The sequence below is a fragment of the Cucurbita pepo genome, chromosome LG06, assembly GCF_002806865.2.
Source record: "Cucurbita pepo subsp. pepo cultivar mu-cu-16 chromosome LG06, ASM280686v2, whole genome shotgun sequence".
Classification (NCBI taxonomy): domain Eukaryota; kingdom Viridiplantae; phylum Streptophyta; class Magnoliopsida; order Cucurbitales; family Cucurbitaceae; genus Cucurbita; species Cucurbita pepo.
In genome coordinates, this window is record NC_036643.1 from 10,216,830 (window position 1) to 10,231,627 (window position 14,798).

The window sequence follows — 14,798 nt, forward strand, 5'->3', positions numbered from 1 at the left end:
ATTTAAACTGAAATAAATCCTATACATAACTCCTACAAAGACTCAACTAAAATACACCATTTAAGTTGACTCCTAATAAAGATGAATAACTCAACAACTTGACTAATTCAACTAGCAGTAAGTTGCAATAAATTCTGACATAAGCTCCCTATTCACTTATCATTTCAGGCTCTTAAATAGTACAAGGCAGACTCCCCATTAAGCACAATCCAAGGTCCCTCAGTAATACCCTCTAATATGCCACGAGTCCTAAGTGGGTGAGATCGCATTCCTGTATACTAAGTAGACTCTCATCAGTTTAGCCAAATTCACGATTAAGGGTTACGCCCTAACTGTCCTCATGTAAACCTACTCGATCCTAATTTTGATTTCTTATAAAATGGAAAGAGAACGCATCTATCTAGGGCAACGTATGAGTGATAGAGCTATTTGTGTCACATTCGCACTTCTAAGGTACAATGAACATATATTTAAAGCATTCATACTCTCACACTAGCACTCTATTCGTCCCTTCCAAACTATACACTTCGTTTCTACATCACACATTGTCTCTCCACTTATCATTTCTTTAAGAAAAAAGTTGGATCTTTGTTGTTACCAAAAACTACACGCATCTCTCAACCGGGCCTATACCCACGTAGTAGGTTGAAGTAATTAATGAGTGAGTAAAGGCATATGGCTTCCTCTCCTCTCTTATCTCTTCCCTCTTATCTCAACCTAAATGCAATCATTCTTCCCCAAAAAATGGCCTTCAACTCCAAAGAACTTCACAAAACTCCCCATGAAACCAATTGGGTTGTGCATATCACCGAACTTCTCCAACCAAATACCCTCCAAACAGCCTTACAAACGCCCACCTCCATCTTTAAGCTGCCTAATTCCATCACCAATAGCATGCCACAAGCTTACTTCCCTCGCCACATTGCGCTTGGGCCTTACCACCACTTCACAAACGAGCTCTACCAAATGGAATTACACAAGCTCGACAACGCAATCAACGCAATAGAATCATTCAAACTCCCCCAACTCCATCAAATCGCTGCTGATCTCGAGCAATTCGATATCAAAATCCGATCTTGTTATGACAAATTTCTCGATTTCGGGTCCGAGGCCTTGGCTTGGATTATGCTCATNTCTCGATTTTGGGGCCGAGGCATTGGCTTGGATTATGCTCATAGATGGGTTGTTTTTGGTTCAACTTCTAGCCATTTCCAACCATGAAAAAGATGAGCTTAGAACAATGTGTCCTGATCTTTATCTCCCTTCTCCATTTCCATTATTTGTTGAACAAAAGTTGTATTGTTCTCTAATTGAGGCAAATGTGATGACCCAAGATGAATTAGCGAATGATATTCTTATGCTCGAGAATCAAATTCCAATTTTTGTTCTCAAAAAAATTTTGCCACAAAATTTGAGCAACAATTTGCATCTCTTGTTCTTCAAATTTTGTGAGGTTGTTTCCCCCAAGAAGCTCCCTCCTCATGATAGCCCTCAACTCATGCGTTATAGAGGCTACACTGACTTGTACCAAATTCTTGAACAATCTCATCATTTGCTTCACTTTTTGTATCTTTTGATTATGGATACAAGTTTGAGTATTGATCGTCCTGTTGGAATGGCACTCTTCCGTGGTTCTTTCCTTGTTGAGTTGCTTAATGCTTTGGCCTCTGTTCTTCAAATTGCCTTCTTACAACAGCTGAGTGAAGCCGTGGGTTTGATCCAAAGCTTGCTTGGTTTGCTTGGGAGAGTTGGGTCATCGTCTTCTTCCACCGGCGAGGATATGAACAGCCCGCCATTGATCCCGTCGGCCGAGCAGCTTAGACGGGTCGGAGTCAAGTTAGAAGGCAACTACGAGGACTTTCATGAAAGCATCAGGTAACCCATTACTATACATTTCTACTTGCGAAATCTTCTCGTTTATTTTAATTGTTAACTCTCATTAGTTCATATCATTTCTTATTTTGATACTTGAATCACCTAGGACGGTAGAGAGTATTGAGTTTGATTGAGTTTAAGTGTCATTTTTTAGTTATTAACTCTCCTTTAGTTCATATCATTAAATTCTCATTTTTATACCTGGACCGTTTAGGATGGTCGAGAATATTGAGTTTGAGTGTCATTTTTTAGTTATTTATTTTAGTTATTAACTCTCATCTAGTTCATATCATTAAATTCTCATTTTGATACCTGAATCACCTAGGATGGTCGAGGGTGTTGAGTTTGATTGAGTTTGAGTGTCATTTTTTAGCTATTTATTTTAGTTCTGAACTCTCGTTTAGTTCATACTATTAAATTCTCATTTTGATACCTGAACCATTTAGGATGGTGAGTATTGAGTTTGAGTGTAATTTTTTAGTTACTTGTTTTAGTTATTAACTCTCATTTAGTTCATATCATTAAATTCTCATTTTGATACCTGAACCATTTATGATAGTCGAGAGCATTGAGTTTGAGTGTCATTTTTTATTTGTTGGGTGACATTTGGGACAAAAATTTGTTGAGAGACTTTGTAGTGTGAGAGTGTGAGATATACACGTTGTTAACACTTTGATTATTGAGATTGGTTGCTACACGTAGATGTAGGAGAATTTATTCTCTTCAAACCACGTAAATCTTTGTTTCTTTGTTTAATTTCTGTCTGTGGGTGTGTGAGTACAATCGATCTTGCTTCCACTTCCATTACAACAGATACAATTAAGACTTAAGTATTTTGGTTGATTCCTTGACTAGCTTCGAGAAAGAACGAAGAGAACCTTGTTTAAAGTTGCCAACGATTGTCATTAACGCCTTCTCAGAAGTAGTATACGGAAATCTAGTAGCATACGAAGCAACAACTAAACTAAACCCGCCATGCTTTAGCAATTATGTAGCATTGATGAGCGGGTTGATAACAACAATCAAAGATGTCAAGATATTGAAGGAAGCAAGCATTATTGAGAGCCATATAGGCAGTGAAGAAGAGGTAGTGAAATTGTTTGATGGATTGAGAAGTGTGTTGGAGCTTAAGAACATGGCTGAGATTCAAATCGTTAAAGATATCAATAGCTATTATGAAAGATGTTGGAAGGTGAAAGCCAAAAGATTCATTCAGAAATATATCAATCCAATGTTGAAGGTGATAGTTCTTGTTGTTGTGATTTTCCTTATTGGTGTCGTTGTCGTACGCACGTTTTGTGGTTGGTTCAGTTGCTCGAGAATTTTGCATGTGGTTTCTGGTGTGTCGAAGGATTGAAAATGGCTATCATTTGTATTAAATGTTTGAAAGTATGAATAGCTCAACTCTCGAAATTTTGTTTGGTTGAAGTTGTTTGCCTATTATTGCTATAAAGTCTAGTAATTTATATAGTTAACGAGATACCCTTTTGAGAATATTTAGGATAATACCGATCGATTGATTTTGTATACATTACAAGAAATAGTGTGATCTTTCTACGTGATTTTTCTATGAGATACTCTTTTGACATGGGCGATTTTTTTTTTTTTCTGCTTGAACACTTTCATATAATGTTCCGTGACTACGAATTTTTCTATGTTCTTTTTAAATGTTTGGTGGGTTCTATCCTCTTCCTTTCTACGACTTTTAGTTTTAAGATATCTTGTTTGTGCGAATGATTGAGATGGTAGCTTATTTACGTTCGTTGAAACTGAAATTAGTAGATAATCATTATGCACTGTGTATTAGAAAATAACAAATGAGACACGAAATAATGACAAAAAAAAATTCAAATTTCAAGGTACTCAAATACAAAAAATGACGAAAAAGGTGACTTTTATAAATTTTTTAGATTTGTTAGAAAAATCATAATAAAATATTCAGAAAATAAAAATTACCAAAATGCCCCTGCCGTCAAAATCAAGCGTACTCTCAAACTCGAGTTATAAGCGTTTAATTTTATAATTTCTTTTTCCTGGATCTCTTTTAAATTTAAGAAGTATAGTCTATAACCTGTTGAGGATTATTGGGATTGGGAGTGTCCCACGTTGGTTAATTTAGTGGAAGATCATGGGTTTATAAGTGAGGAATACTATCTCCATTGGTATGAGGTCTTTTGGGGAAGCCCAAAGCAAAGCCATGAGAGCTTATGCTCAAAGTGGACAATATCATACCATTGTGGAGAGTCGTGTTCGTCTAACATAACCTATACACCCAATTCGATTCACCACTGAAGAAGGTGGAAGAAAGCTTTAAAAATCCAATCTGAGGCAATACGCAAATTTTTCGTGTGAGACCTATCTCATTCGATTTCTACACATCCAAGTAACATTTCCATAGAAGACATTGAAGCCCAATAAGTCCATTGAAGGAATTCATTTTTGGGTAAAGTTTTGGGGTAAAATTTGAATCCTGACTTCCCATCCCTCTCGTTTATAATTGGGTATTCCATTAGCTCGTTTTTTTATGAAGGATTCGAGGACTAACTCATCGTGAATCGAGCTACCAAAGAAAGCCATGAAGGAATTCATTTTTGGGTAAAGTTTTGGGGTAAAATTTGAATCCTGACTTCCCATCCCTCTCGTTTATAATTGGGTATTCCATTAGCTCGTTTTTTTATGAAGGATTCGAGGACTAACTCATCGTGAATCGAGCTACCCAAGAAAGCCAAGTTCAACATTTTTATCGAGTTGACCCAGGCTCACAATATTAGCCTTGAGTCTCGGGATGAAGTAGACGCCGGTCAGCTTGTGATGATTGCCTCCCTTGCCGACGAATAGGATGGTGCCGTGCCCTTCGATCTCGACGACGGAGCCATCGCCGAATTTCACCGTCCCGCGAATCCCTGAGTCAAGCTCGGAGAACGCAGACTTGGCCCCGGTCATATGGTTTGTTGCCCTGTGTCGAGGACCCATCGTTGGTGCTCTTGCTGCTCGTCTCTTTCGCCGATTTGAGCGAGCACTCGCTCCTCCCTCAGTCGAATTGGCTCCCCAGCCGGTGCATTTGTTATGCACAGTTGGAGCTCTTCCCACACGGGTTCGACGCTCACCGGAGCAGTTATGTTGTCGTCGATTACCTCTGTGGATTTGGGGAGCTCCCACACGGGTTCGACGTCAGGTAGGACTGATGCAGTCACCATGAAAAGGGCCGGCTCATCCTCCTCGGATTGAGCCACATGGGCCTTTTCGGCCGTCTCCTTGTTCTTGAGCTTGCTCCAGCAATTCTCGACGACGGAGCCATCGCCGAATTTCACCGTCCCGCGAATCCCTGAGTCAAGCTCGGAGAACGCAGACTTGGCCCCGGTCATATGGTTTGTTGCCCTCGTGTCGAGGACCCATCGTTGGTGCTCTTGCTGCTCGCCTCTTTCGCCGATTTGAGCGAGCACTCGCTCCTCCCTCAGTCGAATTGGCTCCCCAGCCGGTGCATTTGTTATGCACAGTTGGAGCTCTTCCCACACGGGTTCGACGCTCACCGGAGCAGTTATGTTGTCGTCGATTACCTCTGTGGATTTGGGGAGCTCCCACACGGGTTCGACGTCAGGTAGGACTGATGCAGTCACCATGAAAAGGGCCGGCTCATCCTCCTCGGATTGAGCCACATGGGCCTTTTCGGCCGTCTTCTTGTTCTTGAGCTTGCTCCAGCAATTCTTGCTCAGGTGACCTCTCTTCCCACAGTACGAGCACTGGATTGGCGCGTCATCAGTCAACTCCTCCTTCTTTTGATCCGCCTCTTTCCCGTGCATGCGCCGTCGAGATTTCCACGGTTTCTTACCGCCTTTGCGGCTGGAGGAGGACCCCGTTGCTCTCGCCGGTGTACACCGACCCGACGGGATGCAGTCACCATGAAAAGGGCCGGCTCATCCTCCTCGGATTGAGCCACATGGGCCTTTTCGGCCGTCTCCTCGTTCTTGAGCTTGCTCCAGCAATTCTTGCTCAGGTGACCTCTCTTCCCACAGTACGAGCACTGGATTGGCCCGTCATCAGTCGACTCCTCCTTCTTTTGATTCGCCTCTTTTTCCCGTGCATGCGCCGTCGAGATTTCCACGGTTTCTTACCGCCTTTGCATTCCCTCCCAGGCCGATTGTGCGGTGCGTTTGGTGGAAAGAGAAGCCAGCATCTCTGGGGGCGGGCACAGATCGTAATATGGCGGCGAACGCCAGCCGATCCTCCCGGTACTCGATTGTTTCTCCTTCCTCTGGCTCGATACCACTTGCGCCTGTAGGTTGACGCGCATCAACAAGGCCAACTCGTTATAGTTGGACCTTGTCAATATCGGATACTGAACGACGGCAGTCGCGTTTGGTGGAAAGAGAAGCCAGCATCTCTGGGGGCGGGCACAGATCGTAATATGGCGGCGAACGCCAGCCGATCCTCCCGGTACTCGATTGTTTCTCCTTCCTCTGGCTCGATACCACTTGCGCCTGGCGCCTGTAGGTTGACGCGCATCAACAAGGCCAACTCGTTATAGTTGGACCTTGTCAATATCGGATACTGAACGACGGCAGTCGTTGTCTCCCTGATCACTCGTTCAACAACACCTCGACGCCCGTCATCACGACGTCGGGGCCTCTTCGTGGTGGTGATGGAGATGCCGGCACTTGGCAGCGGCGTGGAGGATTGAGCGAGCCTGCTCGGGATGGAGGACCCCACGATTTGCTTATTTTCGCACTTTGCATCTTCTTCTACTCGAACCTAAGACCTGTGTGTTGTTAGGTCGACACTCTAACCACTTGAGCTATTCAACTTAATTGTTGATAGGATGGCTCCTCCGCAATGATATCCACCGATGGCTTCAACTTGGATACCACTTGTTGGATTTCGATAATCGGCCAGGGAAATCCTTTCTGAGAGGAAATTGTCGGCAGTAGTTTGTTGGAAGAAAGATAAAATGCTTAAAATAAGAGAGAGAAGGACTCAAAGTTTGACTGATCAAAGTTTGACTGCTCTTCAAAATCAGGTTTTCAAATCTTCTAAACAGATTTCCTATTTAAATATAACCTATACTAAAAATGGGTGGAGAGTGGCCAATGAATCTGTGCCACTTCCTACAAAATTGCAATCTGAATCTGTGCCACTTCCTACAAAATTGCAATCTGAATCTGTGCCACTTCCTAGAAAATTGCGATCTAAGAATTCGGTAATCCATTCGAGATCTAAGAATTCGGTAATCCATTCGACGTGTTTGTCACGAATCCATTCGACGTGTTTGTCAAATGGTGAAACGGAGAATTAAAAGTAAACGTGTGAATCTAAATAAGGAAAAACAAAGGTTTTATCTAACAAGATATACAAGGGAGAATTTTCATGAAGAAGTCGTGACCTAAAAAGGTCCCGATCGTCCTACCCAATAACAACTTCCTTTGGGTTTACTCCGACCAAGAAAACAACTTTCAATCAACTTTAGAAGACGATAACTTGCTCCATAGTCTACCAAAAGGTAAGAACTCCGTTTCTACTTCTTCCTTGCAACGTGGTCTTTAAGTACATTCGATACTATCCTACGGGCAAAGTTCAAATAAGTAGTCTAGTAAACTACCTATCTCGATTAGGGCTTAATTCTTTCGAAATTAGTGCTTTTTCGTCATCCATATTTCACAAAATCTTTTAAATCGATTTAAAAATGGTACGACATTCAAATAAAAAATTTATTGGGAAAACTATGGCATGGATAGTAATATTACAAAAGAAAAGAGTGACAAACTTGATAATGATGACACTAATCATCATTGCCGACAATGCAATTAGCAATGTACATGCATTGTCATTATTTGCATAAAAACAACGTTAAAGTCTGCTANACCGTCCCTCGTTCCCATTTACTAATGGAGAAAAATCTCTCTTCCACTCTTTCATCCATTCTCCATTTAAACTCAAGTTAGATAGACATCTCTACTCACCCATCTCAACTTCTCTCAATCTCGCTCTCATTGTCAGNCTTCCTTGCAACGTGGTCTTTAAGTACATTCGATACTATCCTACGGGCAAAGTTCAAATAAGTAGTCTAGTAAACTACCTATCTCGATTAGGGCTTAATTCTTTCGAAATTAGTGCTTTTTCGTCATCCATATTTCACAAAATCTTTTAAATCGATTTAAAAATGGTACGACATTCAAATAAAAAATTTATTGGGAAAACTATGGCATGGATAGTAATATTACAAAAGAAAAGAGTGACAAACTTGATAATGATGACACTAATCATCATTGCCGACAATGCAATTAGCAATGTACATGCATTGTCATTATTTGCATAAAAACAACGTTAAAGTCTGCTAAAAGTAGTAAAACAGCAACCTCAACCTCACACAGGTAAGTAGCTACATAGATGTCCTCATGTCTTTACATTAAAACATATAACATATGCTTTTCTAGCGGCTAACTTAAGTGCAAAGCTGAAATAACTCATCCTGTATAGTTAGTGGATATTGACAGTTGGTAATATTCACAGCTTCAATGTTAGTTGTGTTGCAAATGTTTTCCTCCATCTGCAAATACATTAAAGTTCATACGTTACCGCTTTTATGAAAATAACAATTTAGTTATTGATGTTCGAGTTGATTACCTTATCGTGAAGATACTTGTTGGCAGCTTTCAGTATGAGTTCCTTTAAAACATAAAGAAATTTTTTTAGGAAATATATGTTTTTGTAAACATTTTCTTAATAAAAATTTGTTCCATAAGTTTATTGATAAATTTGTTCCAACACTAGAAGTAACTCTATTAATGTCATAATGAACTAATAATTTCAAATTTGAGTAGTTGCTAGAGTTAGTTACTAATCACGAACCCTGGTCACTAATTGTTTGTCGTTGGTCTCAATCCTTTGTCACTTGCTAGTAATCGTTGGTCTTGGTCCTCGATCTCCAACCTTGGTCATTGGCAATTGGGTTTAGGAATCAGTGATTAATAACCGAGATCAAGGATCGATAACTAGCAACTAAGACTGAGGACATACGACTAGCGACTGTGGCCAAGGATTGTGGGTAGCAATCACTCCATCGATGTGAGATCTCACATCGTTGGGAGGAGAACAAAGTATTATTTATAAAGATGTGGAAACTTCTGCTTAACAGAGGTGTTTTAAAATCTAGAAGGGAAGTCCAAAAGGGAAAGCCCAAAGAAGATAATATCTCCTAGCGGTGGGCATGGGGCGTTACAAATGGTATCAGAGTCATACACTGGACGACATGCCAGCAAGGAGCTGAGCTCTGAAGAGGGTGGACACGAGGCGGTCTACCAACAAGGACGTTAGGTCCCAAAGAATCAAAGGAGGGAGGGTGGATTAGGGGGTCCCACATTGATTGGAGAAGGGAATGATTGTCAGCGAGCACGTTGGTTGGGGAGGAGAACGAAGTATTCTTTATAAGAGTGTGGAAACTTCTCTCTAGCAGACGCATTTTAAAAACCTTGAGGGGAAGTCCAAAAGTGAAAGCCCAAAGAGGACAATATCTGCTAGCGGTAGGCTTGGGCCGCTACAAATGGTATTAGAGCCATACACCGGACGATTTACCAGCAAGGACGCTGAGCCCCCAAGGGGGTCCACACGAGGCGGTGTGCCAACAAGGACGCTGGACCCCAAAGGGGGTGGTCGTTGCTAATCGTTGGTCCACATTCCTTTGTCTTGCCACCAACTACCAATTATTGTTGACGAATATCGAGAATTTTTTACCTACGACTTGAATCAACAACCAATGGCCAACAATTAGGACCATGGATAAGAGACTAGTGACAAATAACTAGGACCGAGGATTAACAACGAATGATCGATAACGACTAGATTACTGACTATTTGCCACTCCAATGATTTGGACTGAGGACTTGGGATCAACAATCAATTACTTGTGATCGAGAACAATGACACGTAATCAATGACCACTCTAGTGACAGTGGTGATCGTTTGAGGGTGATGACCAAAACCAACAACTGGTCACTAGTTAATAGATCCTTGGGTGGTGGTTATTGATGTTAGGAACCACGAACCTCTACAATGGTATTATATTATCTACTTTGAGCATAAGTTCTCATGGTATTATCTAATGGAGAGTATTCTTATTTAAGAACCCATGATCAACCCCTTCATTAGCCAATGTGGGACTCCTCTCCCAATAATCCTCCCCCTCGAACAAAATACACCATAGAGCCTTACCTCAGGCCTATGGATCCCTCAGACATCCTCTCCTTGATCGAAGCTCGACTCCTCCTCTGAAGCCCTCGAACATAATACACCATTTGTTTGACACTTTAATCACTTTTGACTACACCTTCGAGGCTCACAACTTCTTTTGTTCGACATTTGAGGATTCTATTGACATGGCTAAGTTAAGAGCATGACTCTAATATCATGTTAGGAACCACGAACCTCCATAATAGTATGATATTGCGCACTTTAAGCATAAGTTCTCATGACTTTATTTTTAGTTTTCCTAAAAGGTCTCATACCAATGGACATGTATTCCTTACTTATAAACTCATAATCAATCCCTTAATTGGCCGATGTGGAACTCCTCTCCCAACAATCCTCAACAGTTGATTGCCTATCCCTAGTCTCGATTTTAGTCATTGACCACTAGTCACCAAAGTGGTCACGGGTTAATAGACTCCTGGCCCGATCACAAGCCACTGTGCTCAATCACTTACTACTAGTCATCAGTTGCCTATCATAAATTTCCAATCCCGAGCCCTTAGTCGTTAGTCTCCAGTAGTGGGTGGTGGTTAACGGTCATCGTCGGTGAACATTCATGGTCGACGATGGCCATTAATGTTCATTTTCTTCTCAAACCCATTTTTTATTTCCCAATTTGATTCCTAATCAACTAAATAACACAAATTAAGCCAAAAAAAAAAAAAAAAAAAAAAAAAAAAAAAAAAAAANAAAAAAAAAAAAAAAATTGAACCTGGTTCCTCAATGCATCAATCTCTTCACACATGAACTTCATCTGCATCACAAAGGTCAATTAATTTCAATGCCTAAAGAACACATCAAAGTGACCAAAAGATAGAGACTTTTTGGTTTGGTTTGTTTTGAAAGCATACCTTTGTAGAACGCACTTGACATATCCAAATCTCAAGTTGCTTCTCAAGCATATCAAGCTCATCCAATGTCCTTATTCCTTCCACTCCTCCTCCTCCTAAAGCATTCCTACATATATATATACACATTCGATAGTGTTTTTTCATAATCAATGCTATCGATGTACACAACTTAAGAACTATGAATATCGACAGAAGTTAAAACATGACATGACACAAACATGCAAACATGTTTTTTTTCTTAAAACCTAGGATATGCATGGAACCATTAATTAAACTATGATGGATATGTTTTGTCTTATCAACCTGAATGAAGATTAAGTATTTATGATATCATAACATCGATCAAAAGATCTATTAATTGAACTATTCGAATAAGAAATCTTTATACCTGAGACCCTTTAGGACTTCAATTTCTTGTTTCAGCCTGTTGACCTCCTCCTTTACTTCCTAGATAGCCATGCATTTATGTAAATAACTTTAATCAAGACATAATAATATTAACCATGATATAATAGTATTATATCCATAAAATTTTACGAGTTGAGTCATATATCGGTTATATAGGACACAAATACAGGAAAAAGGGTTGAGCAATTTTGAAATTGTACGTGAACTATGTGTTCGGGCACAATTACTCTCGAGACTAATACAGTTTGCTCTTTCTAGAATCAAAACTTGCTTTTTGTAAAATATCTATATCTAAATCTTTATCTTTAAATATTATATATAAAAGTGGGGTAGGGTGGGACAGGAATTGGAGTGAGGTTAGGGTGGAGAATATAATCCCGTCCCTCGTTCCCATTTACTAATGGAGAAAAATCTCTCTTCGACTCTTTCATCCATTTTCTATTTAAACCCAAGTTAGATAGACATCTCTACTCATCCATCTCAACTTCTCTCAGTCTCGCTCTCATTGTCAGACTCCTCTTGCTTAGGTTTCTTTCTCAGTTGACTCTTTCACCCAATACCCTTGATCTGTCCCAGCTCAACCCTCCTCTAATGTTAGGTTGTCGTGCATAGCGTCACTCTCCTCATGTTTTCGTTAAATGCAATTCGTCTCTCTCTTGATTAGTCCTCGATCTCTCTCATGCAACATTCTCTCTTATGCATGTTCACCTTTGGTTGCCACATATGGCTCATCATCGGGTTCCAAGGCCTCTCTTTTCGTATTGTTTGGTTGAACTTGGAAAGAGTTTTCGATTAGAAGCTACTTGAACGCCTTAGAGCTAAGTTGGGTGTTTTCTATTTAAAATGTTTATATGATTAAAATGAAATATCTTCTATTTTGTATCATACATGACTTTACACTCTAACCCTAACAACTATAATGGAGACCTAATTAACCAAGTCATTTGTTAAATAATCAAGGATCCCTTTTGATAACTTTGTGTAAAAGAAAGAAAAAGTTTCAGCTTTTTATTTATAATTTCTTTAGCTGTGTAGTGCTTTCTACCACACTTCTCAATTCATGAAATAAAATAATGTATCTAAAAGATAGTCATCATTACTAAATCATAAATAGAGATGTCGATTTTATCGGTAAGAACCTGCCCTTAACCTGTCTTGCAAGGACTCGTCCGAACGGGGAAGGGATTCCTCGTTTAGACGAACGATGGGAGAGAGTAGAAAACATTTTTTTTCATAAATGGAATCGGAGACGAGATTATATTCCCTACTCTCATCTCTACCCCAGTTAAGAGCGAGAGAAAAAACCGGAATTATTTAGTTGTTTAATCACGGAGATTATTTAGTTGTTTAATCAGCTTTTGTCACATCTAAAAATAAAATAAATAAAAAAATTAAGAGAAAGAAAAAGAGAGTACCAGGGTTTGGTTGTCTATGGGTGGCTCTGGTGGCTGACTCCCATTGGTGTGGTTCATGTACCTTTCAATAAGCCCTTGCATGGTTCTGTACTCCCACATTTAAATAAGGGAGATCAAACCAATATTTAAAACTAGAAGTGTTTATATGATCTGTAACTCCATCAATCTGGATCGTTTAAAGTTGGGTTGTGTTAGATTGTTCAGTTTAAATTGAATTGAATAATAAGAAAATAGAAAACATTCAGGTTGGTTAGCTGAGTTAACATTTTTTCCGTTACGACGTGAAAAATAAGATTACAATCGTACTCTATCATACTCTACTTTTAAGATTGTTATGAAAATTAAGAATATTTGAAGTTTGTAATCGATGATAGTGATGCTTTGTGACTTATGAATATTTAATATTTGAATTTTATGAGATTTTAGTCATTAATGTAAAATAATTTACAACCCAATCTAATCTAGGTGCGTTGAGTTAGGTTGTGAGCTATATTCGAGTTGCTCGGGACACCAACCCAACTAACTCGAAATTTCGGGTTGGTTTAAAAGATTCTCTCAACCCAACCTGTATTCACTCTTACTCAAAAGATAGAGGTTTACTTGGTCCAAGTATTATGCTCTTGACGAAAAGGTTAGAAATTCGAAACCAATCCTAATATGAGTTGAATTAAACAAAAAAACAAAATATAGAAATTGTGAGATTCCATGTCCGTTGAGAGGAGAACAAGTATTTTTTAGAAGGGTGTGGAAACCTGTCCCTATCAGACGTGTTTTAAAAAGCGTAAGGGGAAACTCGAAAGGGAAAACCCAAAGAAGATAATATCTGATAGCGGTGGACTTATCTTGTTACAAATGGTATTAGAGCCAAACACGGGGCGATATGTCAGCGAGGAGGCTGAGCCCTGAAAGGGGATGGAAACGAGGCGGTGTGCTAGTAAGAACGTTGGGCCCCGAAAGGAGGTGAATTGGAGGGGTCCCACGTCGATTGGAGAAGGGAACGAATGCAAGCGAGGACGCTGGACCTCGAAGGAGGGTGGATTGTGAGATCCCTCATCGGTTGGGGAGGAGATCAAGTATTTTTTATAAGGTTGTAGAAATCTCTCCCTAGCAGACGCGTTTTAAAAACGGTAAGGGGAAACCCAAAAGAAAAAATCCAAATAGAACCATATCTGTTAGCAGTGGGCTTCGGCTATTACAAATGGTATCATAGCAAGAACGGTGGCCCCCGAAGGAAGGTGGATTATGAGATTCCATATCGGTTGCAGAGGAGAACGAAACATTCTATCTGCTCTCGGTGGGCTTGAACTTTTATAAAAGAAAAAAAAAAATCAACTTGAACATAGCTTAACTGACCGAAACATTATACTCTCCACCAAACGTCCTAGCTTTTTAACACATTTGGAGCTAAAAAAACAAAGATGAACAAGATAATAAGAAAAAGCAATACCCTTTAGTGGCGAGTTCATAGAGCTTTCCATGGGCGGAGAAAATGAAGACTCCAATTTCAGCATCGCACAACACAGACAGCTCCTTAGCCTTCTTAAGCAGCCCAGCTCGGCGCTTACAGAACGTCACTTGCCTGTGCACAGGGTTCTCAATCCTCTTCAATTGAACCTTCCCACGAGCCATTTCAACCAATTTCTTGAACTCTGCAGCAGCTGCTCTGCACCCAACCTTCCACTAGTTTGAACTAGCTTCCGGTCAATGCAATATCTCTACTTCTCTTAACCTCTCAAACTCACAAACCCTTAAACCAATCTAATGGGATTCAAAACCCTTTATATAACTTCTTTCATTGTTTTTAATGTCTCAAAGAATATAATTTGGTCGGTAATTTAATTTACTAAGTTTACCTTTATCCATCACTATGGTTTCTTTTTCTTTTATTTTATTATAACTCTCATCTTTGAATCTCTAAAGTCACCAACTTTCTTTTCCATTGTTTTTTCTTCTTTCTCTCTCTCTCTCTCTCTCCCACTATAAGCCCAATGAGTGAAATTCCTTTTTTTAT

General features: G+C 39.9%; 2 protein-coding genes across 3 annotated transcripts; one reads left to right on the forward strand and one right to left on the reverse strand.

Annotated features, from left to right (window-relative positions):
* Window positions 1-710: 710 nt before the first annotated feature.
* On the forward strand, window positions 711-3,345 carry LOC111796755 (putative UPF0481 protein At3g02645). 2 transcript variants are annotated; one of them, XM_023679507.1, is made up of 3 exons: window positions 711-1,091; window positions 1,135-1,875; window positions 2,731-3,345. In XM_023679507.1, the coding sequence occupies exons 1-3, from the start codon at window positions 745-747 to the stop codon at window positions 3,230-3,232; spliced, it is 1,590 nt and encodes a 529-aa protein (XP_023535275.1). In that variant the 5' UTR covers window positions 711-744; the 3' UTR covers window positions 3,233-3,345. The 2 variants fall into 2 exon arrangements, with proteins under 2 accessions (XP_023535275.1, XP_023535276.1); XM_023679508.1 differs by having other exon boundaries at window positions 2,860-3,345.
* A 4,695-nt stretch (window positions 3,346-8,040) lies between these two features.
* Window positions 8,041-14,582, reverse strand: LOC111797539 (agamous-like MADS-box protein AGL12). Its single transcript, XM_023680573.1, has 7 exons — window positions 14,235-14,582; window positions 12,788-12,872; window positions 11,353-11,411; window positions 10,965-11,070; window positions 10,826-10,867; window positions 8,494-8,535; window positions 8,041-8,416 (listed from the first exon to the last, which is right to left on the reverse strand). The coding sequence occupies exons 1-7, from the start codon at window positions 14,414-14,416 to the stop codon at window positions 8,312-8,314; spliced, it is 621 nt and encodes a 206-aa protein (XP_023536341.1). The 5' UTR covers window positions 14,417-14,582; the 3' UTR covers window positions 8,041-8,311.
* Between the last annotated feature and the right edge of the window lie 216 nt (window positions 14,583-14,798).